A 20731-nucleotide genomic window follows, 5' to 3' on the forward strand; every position below is an offset into this window, starting at 1 on the left:
ATCGGGGATAAAAAATATAAAAAAAAATAATAATAAAATTGGGGGGAAAAAAAATCGATATTCAAATTTCTAATATCGATATTGAATCGGCTGGAAAAGTATCGCGATATATTGCCATATCGATATTTTTGCCCACCCCTAGTCAGCACATATAACCTTTTAAAAAGGAGAATTTTAATTTCTATTAGAAAATAATGGACATTCTCGTGGAATTGCCACAGAATGTATGTTGTATTTTGTTAATTTCTACTGAAGAATATTATTTTATTAATAATACATTTTTATATTGGTGGCGCTAATCGACCTTTTAATTTCCTTTTTTTCCAAATGAGAATTGATAAAGAATCGTTAAATAGAATCAAAAATGGAATTGTAATTGTAAAAGTCTTACCTATTCCCATCCCTAGTTTTATCCTGATGAACCTGTAAATGGATGTGATGCTGTTCACGTCTCTTTTGACGCTGCTGACTTTGCCCCTAAAGTTGAGTTTTTATCCAACCAGTTTCCCTAGCAAATATTAATAAAATTGGTTAGCCACTCGCTCAAGTGTGATCACGATCAGTAGCTTTGGGACATTTCTCTGGCTCTCCGTGTTGGATCCATCTATAAACCTGACTGTCCAGCCACACCCCATCCCTTCTGTATGGAGCACAACCAAGAAAGTACAGTTCATTCACAACATTTCTTTTCCTGACAGTAGAACTGAGACTGCTGAACTGAACACTTGCCGTACCTGTGGAGCTGGACTCTAGTTAGTCCTGCCTCACTCACATATAGCTAGACATTCATTCCCTGTGAGATGTTGGATTACAGGAGTGTGTTTTCTGAAATATGCCCGGCTCATTTGGTTGTCAAAAGTAGGTTCCAGTAAAATCTGCTCGACTTTGCAGGAATTAATTTACCTTCTGACTTGTTTAGTTGCTGTTGGTAGAATTTGTGCAAAACAAAATTGAACCCCCACTTACTTCCTGGGTTGGCGTTCACGTCAACAAGAGTTTTAGCACTAGCATCCTAAAATAAAGTCCTCCCCAGGATCAGTACCGGCCACGAGGGTCTTCACGGAGCTCCACGCCCCCTTGTCCTCACGGCTCTGCTGTGCAAACACAGCAATCACGTTAGCACATTCCTCAGGCCTCGTCAGCCCAGACGCTCCAGAGCAAACGGAGGTTTCCCAGCTCTCAGGTGACACAACTCTAAAGTGAAGACTGGATTAATTTATGCGCTACGTTGCAGACGCATGTGGACACAGAGGGTTTGTCCACCTGATCTGGGTCATTCTGTGCGTGTTTATTTACACGCTCTTTTTGTACGTTACTACATGTTCAGATCACCACTGCATGTCAGATGATGATATCGCACATTATCGATGCTCCACAATCCAAAGTGTAAAAAACAAGGTGTAAAAGTTCAATTCAATTCAATTTTATTTATATAGCGTCTAATACAACAAAAGTTGTCTCTCTGGAAAGATCCTGGAGACAACTATTGTTGTAATAGATGCTGTATAACTAAAATTGAATTGAATTTAATTCAATACTGGTCAACCAATACTGCTCCAACCATACTGAGCCAACAATACCACTCAAACTATAGGCTACTGCTCCAACAATACTACTCCAACGACACTGCTATATGTTTCCGTCACCCGCAGATTTGAGCAAAATCCAAATATCAAAAACATATCCTGTAATGGAAACGACTCTAAAGAAAAAGGTTCCAAATATCACTACATCGTTTTTACACCTTCAGGAGTTGGTTTTTCAGGCTATTTGATAATCCAGTTTATCACAAAAGTGTCATGGGAATGCTTTTTGCACATTTTGCATGTCTGAAGGTCAGTGTGAAGTCATCGGAATCTAGTTTCCAGCTGTTTTTTGCCTAATTGATATGATGTAGTTGTGCTGGAACACTACTCAACAGCGGTGGCGCCAATCGCAGTCGTCTTATGCTATGCTTTTAGTTTTTATAGTTGGAAGTGTTGCAAGAGGGGATGTGGAGAGTTACACGGTTGAATGGAAACACGGACTCCTGCAGCACTTTCTAAACAGCACGTTTAGATTGTCTCTTGCTCAAAGTTGTCCAGTCATCTCTGTGGGTCTGCTTGCAAACCGCATGTAGTCAGAACAGCACGACACATGGGAGCGTGGCCAGCTGTTTCCATCCTGGTGGGAGTGACGGCAGGTTCGCTGGTTGTCTTAAAGTCAATAAGCTTTTGTTCTCTCCGAGTCATTACTGGATGAGTCAGGGGAAGTGCTTCGTATGCATTAAACTCCTCTATTGTGTCCTCGGGTTTTTATTATTTCTTTTTCTTCCAGGAGGTCCTATATGCCTTCAACTACTTAGCCAGGCATTAAACTTGTAGTGGGCCAGTCCAAATACCCCCCGCCTTGGAAGCCAAACACAAGTATACGTTCCCAGTTTCAGTTTCCCGACCAGCTCGGGGTTCTTGCTGCAACGTGTTATTTCACTCATTGATTTAAAAGCAGGAATGTGTTTTTGATGACTATATCCAGTGAATTTCCAGAATAGTGGGGGTAGCTGGCCACTAGACAGGGCTGCCAGTCCACATGACCAGAGAGGAAACCTTAAATACCGTCTTAATGTGCTGGTTATTCTACTCCACAACCCCTATGTGGAGAAAACGCACAGGCCCCCAGGATGAGGTTTCACTCGCTGAAGGTCGCACTGAGAAGAACACAAATGCATTGTTGTAAGGCGTTTATTTGAACCTAATTCTAAAGCCACAACCTACGTCCCTGTGGCTCTGCGCCGAGCCTTTGGGTTGTTTGCTCAGCAAAATTTTGGGTTCAATTCCTTCCACATCCAGATAACTCTTCTAATGATGCTCAGTCCATGTGTGACAGAGATCACATCGTCTCCTATTTTCCCGTGTTGGGATTATCAAGTATGTGTGGTTGGAGAGCATTTACTTCACAGTGAATTCTGGCTTGTACCCTCAAAGAAAAACCAGAAAAGGTTTGTGTAGCCGCGCTGTCTGAAGGCTGGAAGCTGATAGTCTGTCCATGTGGCTGAAAATACTGCTGATACATGTCCTTTTACAGTAACTGGAGCACATGGACTCCTGCAGAGGCCCTCGCTCAGTCCCCAACAAGCCCCTCGCTCAGTCCCCAACCAGCCCCTCGCTCAGTCCCCAACCAGCCCCTCGCTCAGTCCCCAACCAGCCCCTCGCTCAGTCCCCAACAAGCCCCCAACACGCCCCCAACCAGCTACCAACAAGCAGCTCGCTCAATCCCCAACCAGCCACCAACAAGCCACCAAAAAGCCCCTCGCTCAGTCCCCAACAAGCAACCAACAAGCCCCTCGCTCAGTCCCCAACAAGCCCCAAACCAGCCCCCAACCAGCCACCAACAAGCCCCCAACAAACCCCTTGCTCAGCCACTAACCAGCCCCCAACCAGCCACCAGCAAGCCCCTAACCAGTCCTCAACCAGCCCCCAAACAGCTACCAACCAGCCACCAACCAGCCACCAACAAGCCACCAACAAGCCACCAACAAGCCACCAACCAGTCCCCAACAAGCCCCCAACCAGCCACCAACAAGCCCCCAACTAGCCCCCAACAAGCCACCAACAAGCCCCTAACCAGTCCTCAACCAGCCCCCAAACAGCTACCAACCAGCCACCAACCAGCCCCCAACCAGCCACCAACAAGCCCCTAACCAGTCCTCAACCAGCCCCCAAACAGCTACCAACCAGCCACCAACCAGCCCCTAACAAGCCACCAACAAGCCACCAAAAAGCCACCAACAAGCCACCAACAAGCCACCAACAAGCCCCTAACCAGCCACCAACAAGCCCCCAACTAGCCCCCAACTAGCCCCCAACAAGCCCCCAACACACCCCTTGCTCGGCCCCCAACCAGCCACCAACAAGCCCCTAACCAGTCCCCAACCAACCCTCAAACAGCTACCAACCAGCCCCCAACCAGCCACCAACTAGCCCCCAACAAACCCCTTGCCCAGCCACCAACCAGCCCCAACCAGCCCCAACCAGCCACCAACCAGCCCCAACCAGCCCCAACCAGCCACCAACAAGCCCCCAACCAGCCCCCAACCAGCCCCAACCAGCCACCAACAAGCCCCCAACCAGCCACCAACAAGCCCCCAACAAACCCCTTGCTCAGCCACTAACCAGCCCCCAACCAGCCACCAACAAGCCCCTAACCAGTCCTCAACCAGCCCCCAAACAGCTACCAACCAGCCACCAACCAGCCACCAACAAGCCCCCAACCAGCCCCCAACAAGCCACCAACAAGCCCCTAACCAGCCCCCAACAAGCCCCTAACCAGTCCCCAACCAACCCCCAAACAGCTACCAACCAGCCCCCAACCAGCCACCAACTAGCCCCCAACAAAGCCCTTGCCCAGCCACCAACCAGCCCCAACCAGCCACCAACCAGCCCCAACCAGCCCCAACAAGCCACCAACAAGCCCCCAACCAGCCACCAACAAGCCCCCAACAAACCCCTTGCCCAGCCCCCAACAAGCCCCTAACCAGCCACCAACAAGCCCCCAACCAGCCCCCAACAAGCCACCAACAAGCCCCTAACCAGCCCCCAACAAGCCCCTAACCAGTCCCCAACCAACCCCCAAACAGCTACCAACCAGCCCCCAACCAGCCACCAACTAGCCCCCAACAAAGCCCTTGCCCAGCCACCAACCAGCCCCAACCAGCCACCAACCAGCCCCAACCAGCCCCAACAAGCCACCAACAAGCCCCCAACCAGCCACCAACAAGCCCCCAACAAACCCCTTGCCCAGCCCCCAACAAGCCCCTAACCAGCCACCAACCAGCCACCAACAAGCCCCCAAAAAAACCCCAACTAGCCCCCAACAAGCCCCCAACCAGCCCCAACCAGCCACCAACAAGCCCCCAACCAGCCACCAACAAGCTCAGTCCCCAACAAGCCCCAACCAGCCACCAACAAGCCCCCAACAAACCCCTTGCTCAGCCACCAACAAGCCCCCAACAAGCCCCAACCAGCCACCAACAAGCCCCCAACAAACCCCTTGCTCAGCTGTCTCCTAAAACTACCCGTTCTTTTGCCTGGTACAGGTACCTGCCATGACTGGCGACTGCGCTGCAATGCTGTAAATCTCTACTACACATTATTCGGCCTCACTCGGCCCTCGTGCCTCCCACTGCCAGAGTTGGGCTTGGTGCTCAACCTGAAGGAGAAGAAAGCTGTCCTAAACCCCACCATCAAGCCTGAGCTTGGAATCGGTGCCATCATGGACTCCCCTGCCAGTATCGGCATCCACGGTGTGGGCATGAGCTTCACCACTGTAAGTGCTCACTTCATTATTACCACTGCAACAGCAGAAACAGCAGGGAACATGTATTGTGTAGTGTGTGCTTTGGTTGGTAAAGCCTGAACATCTCAGTACAGAGTCATAGAAGAGCCGAACACCCGTGCTCTCGTTAAAATATCAGTAAGTTTCATTTGAAGTGACGGAGGGAGTCGGGTGTGGTGGCCCGAGGACTCCACCTCTGCTTTTTGCAGATGATGTGGTCGTCTCTGCTTCATTAAGCTTCATCATCATATCATTAAGAATAATAAAAGCCAGTTTGATGAAGAAATATCATGATAAGTGTTAAGTTAGGTGGGTTTTCTTTTTTTCCTCTCTTTTTAGCAACATTGTCATATTTCTTTTCTTTGAATCAAAAAAGAATACGACTATCTGTGTTTGACGACAGCTATTTTGTGTTATTTTATAACTTTGTTGTAGTTTTTTTTTATTTATTTTTTTATTACGTTTATTGGAAAGTGTTTCTTTTTAAATTGGGTCATTTGTATTTTTTTTTAAATTGTTTTTATTACATTCATTGAAATGTAATTTCTTAGGAAAAAGGGACAGATAAAATAAGCTTAGTCTTCTTTCTGTTCCCATTCATTCAAGGAAAGAGATTTGTTGTAATTACAGGACTGTCTCAGAAAATTAGAATATTGTGATTTTCTGTAATGCAATTTAAAAAAACAAAAATGTCATACATTCTGGATTCATTACAAATCAACTGAAATATTGCAAGCCTTTTATTATTTGAATATTGCTGATCATGGTTTACAGCTTAAGAAAACTCTAATCTTATCTCAAAAAAATTGAATATTCTGGGAATCTTAATCTTAAGCTGTAAGCCATAATCAGCAATATTAAAATAATAAAAGGCTTGCAATATTTCAGTTGATTTGTAATGAATCCAGAATGTATGACTTTTTTTTTTTTAAATTGCATTACAGAAAATAAAGGACTTTATCACAATATTCAAATTTTCTGAGACAGTCCTGTATGTTGACCTGTTTTGTTTTTCATTTAATGATAGAAATAAAGAATAAGAATAAAGCCAGCATTGTTCTGTCGTTGAGGTGGTCGGCAGCGGAGTGTGCAGTAGTGGGGATGAGCACCAGCACCTCCAAGTCATACCTGCTGTATATACAATATTACTGATATATATGCATATTCTACACACACTGACCGACTATCTGTGTGTCTGTGTGTCAGGTGGACGAGGAACCAGACCCCATCTCCCTGGGGGTGTGTGGGGTCGGCCAGCCGCCTCTGGGCCTGAAGAGGAAGGCCGACACCCCGCTGGGCTCTCCTCCGGAGCCGGGACAGGTGCTGCAGCCGCAGCACCTGGAGGATGAAGGAAGAGGAGGGGCGCGTTTCAAGATCAGGGTGAGACACCGCTGGGACCCGTTCAAGTCCCTCTACTGAAGTTCTGCTGCTCTTATGATGCTTTTCCACCAGCACCTACTCAGGCCGACTCCATTCGGTTTGGTTCTTTTCCACCAGGGGTCTAACGTGCCAAGTAGATACTTTTCTGTAACTATCCTGCCGAGGTTCTAAGCTGCTGAGTCGGCTGTATCTGACATCATTACACTACAGGCCACCGATTGGTCGGGGGGTTGGAGTCAGACGTCTGAGTCAGGAGGAGGAAATCAGAGAAAGAGACTCTGACGGATTCTGGTTCATTTTATTCAACAGCAACGGCAGCAAAAGTCTGTTTCATGATCCAACTCTGAGGGTCAGATGTTCATAAACCTGGTGCTGAGGAGAGAATTAAAAAGGGATCTAGATGGCGATAAGGAACGACCAGATCTACCAGGAACTCTGTCTCTTCATAGCTGCTCACGGCTCCAGCTGACTTTTCAGCAGCGCAGAGACAAACTAACAAAAAAAGCGCAGCCACTTGAAGCTTCTCTCACTCTCATATTTTAACTTGATATTGAACAAAAGCCACAGATCCAGCAGCACATCTATCATCTCCTCCAGGTTCTACATCTTTAGTGTTGTCTTCTTCGTTTATACACAATCAAATACGTCACAGCAGCTTCTCTCCAACCTCCTACTTCTGCTCCAGGAGCTGAATTGTTATGGAAAAGAAACCAGGCCAAGTTGAGATGAGTAGAGCCGAGTAGGTGCTGGTGGTAAAGCACCATTAGTTTACTCAAGCAACAAGCCTGACATCTGCTCTGTTCTGTCCACACTTGACTGATCCTGATGATGTAGTGAGTGATTGGTGTGTGGGGTTAGTAACACTCTTTTCTGATGCAGTTCAACACTATGGAAGAAGAAGATATTGATATGGAGACGGTTCATGACAGCCAGGCCTTCATTCACCACCAACTCAATCTGCTGGAGAGGCCGTCCACACCAGGTATGCGCACGCACGCACGCACGCACGCACGCACGCACGCACGCACGCACGCACGCACGCACGCACGCACGCACGCACGCACGCACACACACACACACGCACACATACACACACAGAGTCATCCCACCTTAATCACGGTGTTAACCGGAGTCAAGTTCTCTTGTCTGACTATGTCTGACTTGGCAATAAAGTTTTATTCTGATTCTATTCTGATTCTGATCAAAAGCAGCCCTTGTTTTTTTATTCTCAGCCAAAAAATGTAAAACCAGTTAAATAATTTCACTGGTTTCCAGGCGTAAATGTCACTAAAAGAGAAGTCATGGCCTCACTGGGGTCGTCTGTTGTAATCAGCTCAGAAACTCTGTCCCAGGTCCAGTGTAGATCACAGTTAACACCATGAAACCTTTATTAGTTTCAGTTTTATTTATTTGCTTACATTAGAGATTCTCATTTTATTTTTATTTATGCACAAATCATAATTTTGACGGTTTTCTAAAATGCAAAAAAAGCTTTAATCTGTAACGTTGTTGGTCAGCCAAGCTTGTGTAGCACATTTCTTAGAACATAGAGCAGCGATAGGACCCTGGTGGGGGGGGGGGGGGGGCTCGCTTTGTCTCCTCAGCCTTCCAAGTAGGATCTGAGCCACATAATTACACTCTCTGACACTCTAAACCACTATTACATGTACAATAAGCCCTGTTTTTTTGCGGGGGTTTCGTTCCAAAAAGAATCAGTGATAGGTGAAATCCGCAAAGAGGCAACTTTTTTTTTTTTTTTACAATTATTATACAAGGCTTCAACTTGAGAGATCAGCCCCACCACGACCCGAGTAATTGGATTTGAACGGGAAAAAATGAAAAAAACTACAATAAGTACAGTAGGAAAAAATTGTGACTGGTGTGTATTCCACTGCTCTTCTGATGCTGCTGCATCCTGATTCTGTAGCGTCTTTTTCTCCTAAAGCCGCGGTGCAGGAGTGTTTTTTCCAGAGAAGAACATAGTTATGGGTCGTTGTTGTCGCTCTTTTTCTTCTGGGCAAAAAGATTCTTCTAAACCGACATGCCACCATGGATTATATCTGAGACTGTAATGAACGATTCATCAAAGGTCCCGTTATTCAGCTGCTGCTGAAGCTCATTGGCCGTTCTCAGCATTGTTGCTAAGCAACCAACGTTATTGACACAGGAAGTGAAGAAGCGGGGAGACTGTTTAGCCAATCAGAATGCAGAACAAGATGCACAATATAAATCCATGAAGCAGCAAGACCTAAAAGGAGTACCGCGTTATAGCCAGGGATTACTGTATTTCATGATTCACTGAGGTCCAACGACTTCACCACGACGTGCTGGTTTTTCAGTACTTGTCACCTTTTTTCCATTGAGAAACTTCATGTTTTTCAGCTGATCCTTCTCTAGAAATGATTTTATTGAGCGAGTTTGGCTCAAATGGTGAGCGATGTAGGGTCCAAAAGTCCCGATATCTGCGTTCTGAGTAGGAATTCAGAATCTTTCTGGAGCTGGATTTCCACTGTAAGAGTTGGAGCGACGTCCATCCTCAAACTGCCAGAAGGCTGTGGTTGATGTAGAACTTGAGGCTGGTTGCTGTCATCATCAGTAATCATCAGTAACCCATGGCAACGTCAGCCTCCTCCTCTTTTGTTCAGTCAAAAGAGGGCAGTGTTCTCCTGTCTCTACCAGGGATTCCGTCACTGCAACCAGTACTCCAGTTGTAAAAAAAAAGTCAGGGGGGATGGTGGATTTGATCATATGGGGACAGATAATTTGTGCTGATTACAAATAATATAATATATTACAAATAATAGCAGTGACCAAAACACCTGCAGAAATACTGCAGGAATGACATAGCAGCAGTTAAATGCAGCCTTCTGTAAGCTTTAAATATCCACTGGGCTTACATCAAATACATCAAAACACAACAATAAAAAACACTTTTCTGAACTTATCAATATGACTCTGTCCTTCACAGGATAAGTAAAATGGATCACTGCAAAAACTCAAAATCTTAACAAGAATATTTGTCTTATTTCTAGTTAAAATGTCTCATTTTAGTAAAAAAAAATCTCATTACACTTAAAACAAGACTCATCACTGGAAAAAACAACAATTTTCACCTGTTTCAAGTAGATTTTCACTTAAAATAAGTAGAAAAATCTGCCAGTGGAACAAGATTTTTTTGCTTGTAATAAGAAGATAAATCTTGTCCCACTGGCAGATTTTCCTACTTATTTCAAGTGAAAATTTAATTGAAACAGGTGAAAATGGTCAAATAAGTTATTTTTCTGGTGTTATTTTTCTGGTGATGACTCTAAATGTTGAAATAGCAGTAAAACCACATTCATTGATGAAATGACATAAGGGATGGAAAGGAGGGATGTCAGTTTTACAGGGGGGATGATTTGGACCATTTTTATTTCAGGGGGGATGCCGTCCCCCCTCATCCCCCCTCAACTCCAGTACTGACTGGAACGCTGTCGGCTCGGTTGTGAAATCCCCGTCAGCTCTGAGTGGAACCTGCAGGGGAAATGAGAAGCAGGATCAGCCTCTAGTGGCTGATCTGGTCCCCACGTTGCTTTTCCAGCCACCGTCTCCAGTTGCTGGTTGTAGGACCTGCCCTTGTCCCAGTTTTCTCTCCAGTGTGTTGTTCTTCAAAGGCCGTGGAGCTGATCAGTGAGAGCTCAGGTTAATCCCACACTGCAGCTCACTTCCCTTTTTTTTTTTTTTTTTTTACCCATATGTGACTCATATGTTTATTCTTTTTTCTTTTTTTATGGTGGTCTGAACAGCGCAAATCTTTTTTTTTTTTTAAATCAGACCCAGCCCACTTGCATATTTGGTCATATCCGTGAGAACTGCCATGTTGCATCTTAGAAAAGCACCAACTTTCTTTTCTTCTTTTAAATTAGATTTTTGTTTGGAATAACATGTCGGCAATACATACATCTTTATCTCAGAGCGCTCCAATGATTTATTTTCCATTCGCAAAACATGTTATAACAGAACACATGAACATGGGGTGTTTTCTATTATACAGGACTGTCTCAGAAAATTAGTCCTTTTATTTTCTGTAATGCAATAATGTCATACATTCTGGATTCATTACAAATCAACTGAAATATTGCAAGCCTTTTATTATTTTAATATTGCTGATTATGGCTTACAGCTTAAGATTTTTTTAGATAGGATATTTGAGTTTTCTTAAACTGTAAGCCATGATCAGCAATATTAAAATAATAAAAGGCTTGCAATATTTCAGTTGATTTGTAATGAATCCAGAATGTATGACATTTTTGCATTACAGAAAATAAAGGACTTTATCACAATATTCTAATTTTCTGAGAAAGTCCTGTAATTAAAAGAACAGATGGCAGGAAACGTAACAATTGTGAGCTTTTCAAAGTTGTAGCGGCTAAGTTAGTTTTTCTTCCGGTAGATGTAACTTCCGGTCCCCCCCCTATCCAATCAGAACCTTCCCAACCCCCAGACCTGTAGAGGAATTGGAGAAAGCCGATCAAACGTGTTTTCCATGTAAACCTCAATTCAGAATTACTATTTCCATGTAAACTCGAAGGAAAATAGTTTCATTCTGAATTATTTAATTCTGAATAATTAATTCCGAATGAAAAACCATCCTGTAACCGTGTCCATTGGGGTGTATTTTGTTCCGTTGGTATGTTCTGTCCCTGACCAGTCTCTCCACCTCCTCCCTCCAGGTAAAGAGCCTCCTCTAGTGGAGCAGGCCCTGCTGTCCCTGCCGGCCACGCCGGCCCCCTCCTTCTCTCTCTCCAAGGAGACCACGTCTTCGTCCTCCAAGCATGGCGGGGACCACGGCCACCACCACCACCACCACCACCACGAGCACAAGAAGAAGAAGAAGAAGCACAAGCACAAACACAAGCACAAGCACAAGCACGACAGCAAGGACAAGGAGAAGGACCGGGACCGGGACAACTCCCACGCCTACAGCAACAGCCCGGCCAGCGGCCGGTCGCTGCGCTCGCCCTCCCTGTCCGACTGATCCCTGGAGCCCCTAGGATGGAATAACGTCCTGAAAATGTAATAACGCCTGAAAATGTCATAACATTTGCACTTAACTCAATCAAAAATTTTATAAAATCCAATAATGTAATAAAATATCCTGCCGGATATTGTAATTACATTTTTACCAATAATGTAATACCTTATTACATTATTGGGAATTTATTACATGGTACTCAAAGTCTGCAATTTAACCCAATAGTTATTCTGGTGTTTCAAATCCAGCGTATATAACATTCTTAAATACTTAAAACACAAAATGTAGAACTCTGGACTGAAAATGAACATATATATTACATTATCTGTCAAGTATTACATTATCAGTAAAAAAAAAAACACCTGATAATGTAATAAATTCCCAATAATGTAATAAGGTATTACATTATCGGTAAAAATGTTATTACAATATCCGTCAGGATATTTTATTACATTATTGGTGAACTTATTACATTATTGGATTTTATTACATTTTCAATTGAGTTAAATGCAAATTTTATTACATTTTCAGGAAATTATGACATTATAGGGTGCTACAATCCCACCTCCAGCCGCGGCTGGAACACTTTTCAGTACTCAAACTGTTTCCATGTTGAACAGAACTCTTTACTTTTCGTTATCCTGTAGAATTATATAAGTTTTGTTGGAAAAAAATGTGCCAGTAGTTTAAATTCAGCCCTTAAACACTGGCTTCCTCAGCAGATTCAGAAGTGCATGTTGTTGTGAGTTGAGTGTGAAACGCCATGAAGACGTCCTTACGTCCTCAACAACTGCACGTGTGGACACTCTGACATCACTTCCTATTCTGCAGCCACGTGCTTCTCCCTCCAGAGCTGTCAAATCCACGGCATGCCAGGAACTTGGAGGGCAAACGTGACGGTACTGTTGTGTTTTCGGGGGACCAGACGGGTTCAGATCAAACCCAGGACTTGTACTGATGTCACGTCTGAAACACAAGTGATGTCTGTGGGGGTTTTTTTTGTTTAGCTTTTTTAAATATATATGTTTGTTTTACAGTTGTCAGTGATTCAGTAAGCTTTTGTGCCAGCAAATGTCGTAATGAAATGGATTTCCAGCTCCACGATGGCGTCGGTGGTCTGGTTCACTCTCTCAGTGCACGTGACTGACGTTCACCTGGCTGCTTTTAAATCACAAGATAAACAATGAGAGTATCAACATTCAGGTAATCAGAGGCATCATGACTGTAATACGGAGCATCAAAAACTGTTTTCTGATGTAAACAAGCTTGTATGTATGTGGTTTTTACATTAAAAAAAGAAAAAAAAAGTGTGACCGTTCTTTTAAGGGCTGATTGCTCATCAGATCCCACTGAGTGCGTTTACATGGGAAGTTTAATTCCTCTTTAATTCAGAATTAAAATTAAATCCGATTTAAAATTAGGTAAACACCTAATTCCCAATGAAAATGGTCATTCCGAATTAAACTTAATTCCGAAGTAAGTGGCTGGTTTATTCCGATTTTAAATCTGAATAGAATAATTCTGCGATCATGTATACACTCATTCCTCTTTAAATTAATTCCGGGCTGCGTCCGACATTCCGTCCTTCCACCCTAATGAGTAGCAAAAACAGTATTTGAAATTTTTTAGTGCGTCTGAAACATTAGTACATACTCAATAGTATGTACTACCATAATCCTTCCGGAGAAATTTACTAGTGTGGATTGATGGACTGAACTTCCCACAATGCAATGCAGCGGTGTTTGGTTGCTAAGTGCCGCGCAGATACGTATATGTCATAAGTATAATTAAAGCTGCAAGCAGGGATGAACGGGCCCTCGCGCGTGCAATTTCACCCATAAAGATCAAGGACTCAATACCGAGTCCGATGACACCACCCATGACTCTTTATGTGAAACCATTCAAAAGTTATGGCAGAAAGTAGGAACTATCAAATATGGACCAATCAGATGAAGGGGGGGGCGCTCTTTTTGGCGTCTATCGTCGCCACGGTAACACTTTTGACTGAGAAAAGTAATGCACGTCGTCGCAGGATGGAGACGCACATTTTGATGTATAACACACCTGGGTGCACGTTACGGTTCGACCCGTATTAACTGCTGAAGAAATGGCATAAATTTCGCCAAAATTACACGATTAATTCAAAATAGCTGACTTCCTGTTCGGTTTCAGCCATGGCGCCAAGAGACTTTTCTTTAAGTTGCGACATGATACAGGTGTGTACCGATTTTCGTGCATGTACGTCAAACCGTATTGTGGGGCTTGAGGCACAAAGTTTTCTAGGGGGCTGTTGAGCCATTAGGCCACGCCCATTAATGCAAACCATTAAATATCACATTTTTCACCAGGCCTGACTTGGTGACTTTTGGGGTACGTTTAGGGGGAAAAAAGGCTCTCCTTTTGTCTGAAAAATAAAAATAAAAAAACGAGAAAAACAACGAGAACATCCCCTACAGATACAATAGGGCCTTCGCCCTGTAAGTGCTCAGGCCCTAATAATATTATTATAATATTCGTATATAATATTAATATTATAATATTCGTATATAATAATAATATATAATGTCATCTTGTTTGGTCCAGGATAAACAGGAAAGAGTGGAGCGGTGCTGCTACTGCTGCTGTGACAGGAGTTGTTACCATGGTAACAACTCCCCCTCCCAACGGCAGGAAGTGCCGTGTGGCTCTGAGTAGTACGTCCCAATTAATGCATACTGCTGATATTTACTCAAAAGTGTGCTGAACTTAAGTCTACTTTTTGAGTATATACTGTTTAGAATGGCATTTCCGATGCAACCTAGGACTGCGTCTGTTCAAGTCTGTTAAAAAATAAATAAATAACTTTACGAAGCCACTTTTTTTTGTTACATATCAATGTTTTGATCTGCCACAATAATGTAATGAAAAGAAAACACCTCAAGTTGAGGGCTTTTCTCAGAAATTTTTAGGTGAAATTAAAAAAGCGATTATTATATTAATTAATTACAGATCTTAATCGCTTACATTTTTTTTAATCGCTCAACAGCATTAGTTTTACCAATGTACACAAAGACTGATCAACAACGAGTCAACGACGTAACTACAGCTGTCATAGTTGCCGCATTAGCAGTATCCATTGAGAAGCAAGTCTGTTGTCTAATGGAAGGCTGTAAGAGCAGACATGATGCTTCATCAAAGCTCACTTCACTGAGACACTTCTAAAACTTAGGGTGATGAGACGGAAATAAAGATATGACCAAGTTGCTGCATCGTATGTTCAGTTGGTCCTTCAGACTCTGACCCTTCTTCAGTGCTTGATACCCAGATGGGTTTGGAGGCGACGGACGAAAAGTGAGACATTATTCATAAATTCAAATGGGCTTAAATTCAGAGATTTAGTGGACCTTAAAACAGCGCAATTTATGTTTAAAATCAACAATAAAACACTTCCTGACAGTATTCAGAAGCTCTTCCAAAGCAGTTAGCCAATATGAACTCAGGGGGAACATTTATGTTCAGGAAAACAAAGGCGTTAAACAACGATGATCTCAGTGACAGGAGTTAATCTGTGGAACAGCTTAGATACAGAAATGAAAATGTGGAGCACGTTATTACAATTCAAAAGCACCTATAAATACTAAATGATTAATACATATAAAACAAAGGTATAATACACATAGGCATGTACAGTATATATGGACATGTGTATGTATATGTGTGTATGTGTATATATGTATGTATATATATATATGTATATATATATATGTATATACAGCATGCGTGTGTGTATGTATGTTTGTGTATGTAATATTGCAAAGATAAGGAAAATCCTCTCGCAGAGGGATGCAGAAAAACTAGTTCATGCGTTTGTATCTTCTAGACTGGATTACTGTAATGTGTTGTTAGCAGGATGTCCAAGTAATTTGCTGAATATCCTCCAGCTGATCCAAAATGCAGCAGCGTGAGTGCTAACAGGAATCAGCAGGAGAGACCACGTTTCTCCAGTGTTAGCGTCGCTCCATTGGTTACCCGTAAAATTCAGAATCCAATTTAACATTTTATTACTTGCTTCTAAAGCCCAAAACGGCTTAGCTCTGCATTATTTGCAAGACCTGGTAGTTCCTTATGTTCCTGGCAGAGCTCTCCGTTCTCAGAGTGCAGGTTTACTTGTAGTTCCTAGAGTATCCAAATGTAGATTTGGAGGGCGGGCGTTCTGCTATCAGGCACCATTACTTTGGAACCAACTTCCAATCTGGGGTGAGGAGGCTGACACCACCTCCACCTTTAAAACTAAACTTAAAACATTTCTGTTTAGTAAAGCATATAGTTAGTGTTTAGTAAACCTCTAGCTGGTGTTGGTAAATCTGTAGTTAGTGTAAACTCTAGTGTGTTAGAGTCAGTAGTCATAGTTGCAGCTATAGAACAAGACTATAATAGTTAGTCTCAAATATAGCTTGGTGGTAGATATGCTGCTATAGGCCTATGCTGCAGGGGGGCACCGACATGATCCACTGGGCGGCGCCTCTCACCCTTCTTCTCCTCTCCTCTTCCTTCCTCTCTTCACCATTTCCATTTATTTATTATAAGTATCTCATAGCTATCATTTTTGTCCATCGTTCCTGTAGTTTCTTGTGTTGGGCCCCCTTTTTTCTCTTTTGTGCATGTTTGCAGGCCGGAGCTTCAGGAGCTGCGTGCTGGCCTGTTCATGTTTCTGGGTCTCTGGAAAGCGTTTAGAGACAACATCTGTTGTATTAGACGCTATACAAATAAAATTGAATTGAATTGAAATTGAATATGTGTGGGTATGTGTATGTGTATGTTTGTGCTTATATATATACTGTATGGAATGATATTTAGTAATGACATGTGGAATATGCTGTATGTTTGTGTACAGTTATTTTGTTTATACTCGGGCAACTTTTCATATGGATTTATTTATGTATTTTGTTTCATTCACTAAATCCTAAATGCACTAGTTTATAAAAGCTAACATTTTTTTATGGAAAAGGGTAGGCGTCATAAGCTTAGGCTTCAGTCTACACCTTTTGGTCGTTGGTTTTTAGTTAAAATTGTATATATATATATAGAAAAAATAAAAATATATATATATATAAAATAAAATAAAAATATATAAATATATATAATTTTTGGTGTGTGTGTATATATATATATATATATATATATACATATACATATATATATATATATATATATATATATATATATATATATATATATATATATATATATATATATAAACCAAAAATTATATATATTTTTTTGTATTACACTGACAATTTACACCTGTACTTTGGGTTATTTGTGTTGTGGAATAAACTAAACTAAACTACCTAAAGACTGGGAGGTGTCCTGACAGCAGTAAACACATCTGGGCTCGGACGGGAGTCGTCCTCCACACAGACACCAATGGGATCCCAGTCCGCTCCTGCAGGCGCCTCCCCGTTCCTCCTCCTCCTCCTCCTCCTCCTCCTCCTGCCTGCTCTCTCCTTAACGGCTCTTTTCTCCGGTGGTCTCTCGGTGTTGAAACCAGCCTCTCTTTGTGCAGCACAAGACTCCATTCAGCTCATCCAGGAAACATGCTGCTGCAGAAACTGGTACGGTGAGAGTCATCTCAGGAAAACTGTGACCCGGGAACCCGGGAGCAGGACTTGTTATTGCTTGTGCCTGTGAGGAGGCTGCTCTCTCTTCTCTTTCTTGCTGGGAAACATTGCATTTGATTCCGTCTGTCAGTCTTAAGAGACTTTTAACTAACTAAGGGCGACACTCATTTCCTTTCCAAAGCTTAGTATCTAGTAAGCTTTTGCTGCAGAGCTGCAGATGTCTGAGAGATCCTAACTTTTACTGCATCATTCATGGTTACATTCTCTTAAAAATGGGCAAAGCATGAGTGTTTGAATGTTTTTAGAGGAGCCCCTGCTGCAGTTTCTGTGTCAGTGCATGCTCTCATGTCAGCTTTGTTGTCGTCCTCCCAGTTCGTGTGGATCCTGTCGGTCCTGTGTGGCTCTGACTTGTGCTGGGGTTTCGTTTACGGGCGTCTGAGACGCTCAGAAGAAGACGGGCCCTCGGCCAGGACAGAATGTAAGTACGCTGCTCCGCTGAAACATGGACAACATCGCTGAACTGCTTGACCCCGAGACGTTTGTTCAGCAGCGGCTGCCTTGAAAAGATCCCCGTAACCCTTGACCCCAGCAAACGCCTGGCTCGATATCATAAAAAACATAATTTCCTTCCCTCTTGTTATTGAAATAGATTCATGCAGCGATGACTTCACCTTGTTGTGTCATTTTAAACTGAAGAAAGTGGAATATGTAAGGGATAATGCCAAACGAGGTGTACGTTATCAGAAATATATGGACGACGCGGGGGCGTGAACCGTCTGGCGCGACGGTCACTTACCAAAAAACATAAATATTAAATCAGTTATTCATGCTTTAATGTGTTTTCAGTGTAAATCATTAGTTTTATAACAAACCACAGCTGAGCGGCTATTTAATCTCTCGTCTGCAGCCGTTGGAACCTGGTAAGTTACAAAGTTTTTTAACAAGCCATAAGTCAGTTTCCTTGGTAACGGGAGATATTCTAGTCCACTCAGCTCCGCTCGGCTATTTTCTCTTCTATCCTCTTCTGCATCCCAGTCATCAAAATTGTTAAATACACCAAATAAATTAAAAGAAATGACAAAATCCCTCATGTCACTGTCCTGCAGTTGCCGGCTCTCTGAATCTCTGTTGCCGTGGTTACCACCTGGCAGTTGATCCAGCGCAATGATATTAAAGTTATCAGGCAATTTGACCAAACTTGTTTTCTAGGTGTAGGTTATCACTTATAACCTACACCTTTCAGTCAATCAGAATCCAGTATTCACACAGACCGTGGTATAGCAGGTGATAGGTTTCTATTCTATCATGCAAATGTTGAACAAAAATGTTTTGATATTTAGTGTTATGAACAGTTTATAGAAAAATGGCTCGTTAAGCTACATTTTAAAGAACTTTGTTTCACAAATAATCTTCTATTGAGATGTTGGAGTGGCTCAGGTCGGGGAGTGAGGGTCATTAATGTAACTATAATGTAACACCAGTAAAAATAACTTTTGAGATATTTATTGGAGGTTGCAGTTCATCCTCAATAGGTGGCTGCGTTAGAGATCACATGACCAACATGTAGTCAGAGGAGAAGTGATGCTGCTGAAGAATTTATCCTCTTTCAAGTGTGTTTTATTAGAGCACATTAAAATACAGTTGCAAATTTACAGTACACACACATCAGTGAGCATAGAGTACAGGTCATAGTGCACTTTTCTGTTTTCTTGGAACATAATAACTGAGGAAACTGATAGAAAATGTGGAATGCAAAATACAAAGAAAGAAAAATAGGTAAGAAGAACAATAGATACATTAAAGCTGCAAGCAGCGATGAACGGGCCCTTGCGCGTGCAGTTTTCACCAATAAAGGTCAAGTACTCAATACCGAGTCCGATGACACCACCCACGAGTCTTTATGTCAAACCATTCAAAAGTTATGACAGAAAGTAGGAACTATCAAATATGGACCAATCAGATGAAGGGTGGGCGCGCTTTTTGCCGTCTATCGTCGCCACGGTAATGCGCTTGACTGAGAAAAGTAATGCACATCGTCGCAGGATGGAGACGCACATTTTGATGTATAACACACCTGGGTGCACGTTCGGGCCGCATTAACGGCCGAAGAACTGGCATAAATTGCGCCAAAATGACACGATTAATTGAAAATGGCCGACTTCCTGTTTGGTTTCGGCCATGGCACCAAGAGACTTTTCTTTAAGTTGCGACACATGATACAGGTGTGTAGCGATTTTTGTGCATGTACGTCAAATCGTATTGTGGGGCTTGAGGCACAAAGTTTCTAGGGGGCGCTGTTGAGCCATTAGGCCACGCCCATTAATGCAATCCATTAAATATCAAATTTTTCGCCAGGCCTGGCTTGGTGCAACATTTGGTGACTTTTGGGGCACGTTTAGGGGGAAAAAAGGCCCTCATTTCTTCAGAAAAATAAAAATAAAAACATCTACAGATACAATAGGGCCTTCGCACTGTCAGTGCTCGGGTCCTAATAAATGAGTAAATAAAAAAAAATTAAATAAAGGTAAAAATACATAAACAGCCCCCCACCCTAGCCAGTCTTACGCTTACGTCTGAAAGACAGGGGACCAAATGTTTTCAAAGTAAGCAAGTTTATCCAGAAGAGTATATTTTATTCTTTCTAAGTGGAATGTGTTAGTAAGGTCACTGAGCCACATCTTTGTGGTGGGAACATCTTTTTTCTTCCAATGCATAATAAGTACCTTTTTTGCAATAATAAGACTATAGGAGAGGAAGCATTGTTGGAAGTTGCTTAACTTTATAACATCATCTGATGTTCCTAAAATAATAATGAATGGATCGGTCTCTAGCTGGATGTGAAGTATTTTGGATTATAAACTGAATATATTAAACCAATAGGTCTTAACCTTGGCCAGCACAGGCCAGCATGCAGCTCCTGAAGCTCCGGCCTGCAAACATGCACAAAAGAGAAAAAGGGGGCCAGCAAAAGAAACTATAGGAACGATGGACAAAAACGATAGCTATGAGATATTTATAATAAATAAAAATGGAAATGGAGAAGAGAGAAAGGGGAGGGGTGAAGAAGGGTGATGGGCACCGCCCAGTGGATCATGTCGGTGCCCCCCTGCAGCATAGGCCTATAGCAGCATATCTACCACCAAGCTATATTTGAGACTAACTATTATAGTCTTGTTCTATAGCTGCAACTATGACTACTGACTCTAACACACTAGAGTTTACACTAACTAGAGATTTACCAACACCAGCTAGAGGTTTACTAAACACTAACTATAGGCTTTACTAAACAGAAAGGTTTTAAGTTTAGTTTTAAAGGTGGAGGTGGTGTCAGCCTCCTTAACCCAGATTGGAAGTTGGTTCCATAGTAATGGTTCCTGAAAGCAGAACGCCCGCCCTCCAAATATACATTTGGATACTCTAGGAA

General features: G+C 42.6%; 2 protein-coding genes across 3 annotated transcripts in view; both read left to right on the forward strand.

The window, feature by feature from the left end:
• Window positions 1–13005, forward strand: part of LOC133424380 (transcription initiation factor TFIID subunit 2-like) — a 42391-nt gene extending 29386 nt beyond the window's left edge. For both annotated transcript variants that reach the window (XM_061714941.1, XM_061714951.1), the window contains exons 24-27: window positions 5075–5304; window positions 6520–6693; window positions 7573–7675; window positions 11406–13005. In XM_061714941.1, coding sequence (XP_061570925.1) covers window positions 5075–5304; window positions 6520–6693; window positions 7573–7675; window positions 11406–11710 — 812 coding nt within the window. In that variant the 3' untranslated portion in view covers window positions 11711–13005. The remainder of the gene's footprint in view (window positions 1–5074; window positions 5305–6519; window positions 6694–7572; window positions 7676–11405) is intronic.
• A 4704-nt stretch (window positions 13006–17709) lies between these two features.
• LOC133424401 (ectonucleotide pyrophosphatase/phosphodiesterase family member 2-like) overlaps window positions 17710–20731 on the forward strand; it is a 66874-nt gene continuing 63852 nt past the window's right edge. Inside the window, exon 1 of the mRNA XM_061714974.1 lies at window positions 17710–17785. The gene's annotated coding sequence lies outside the window, so the exon portion shown is untranslated. The remainder of the gene's footprint in view (window positions 17786–20731) is intronic.

Source organism: Cololabis saira, chromosome 3 (genome assembly GCF_033807715.1).
Source record: "Cololabis saira isolate AMF1-May2022 chromosome 3, fColSai1.1, whole genome shotgun sequence".
Lineage (NCBI taxonomy): Eukaryota > Metazoa > Chordata > Actinopteri > Beloniformes > Belonidae > Cololabis > Cololabis saira.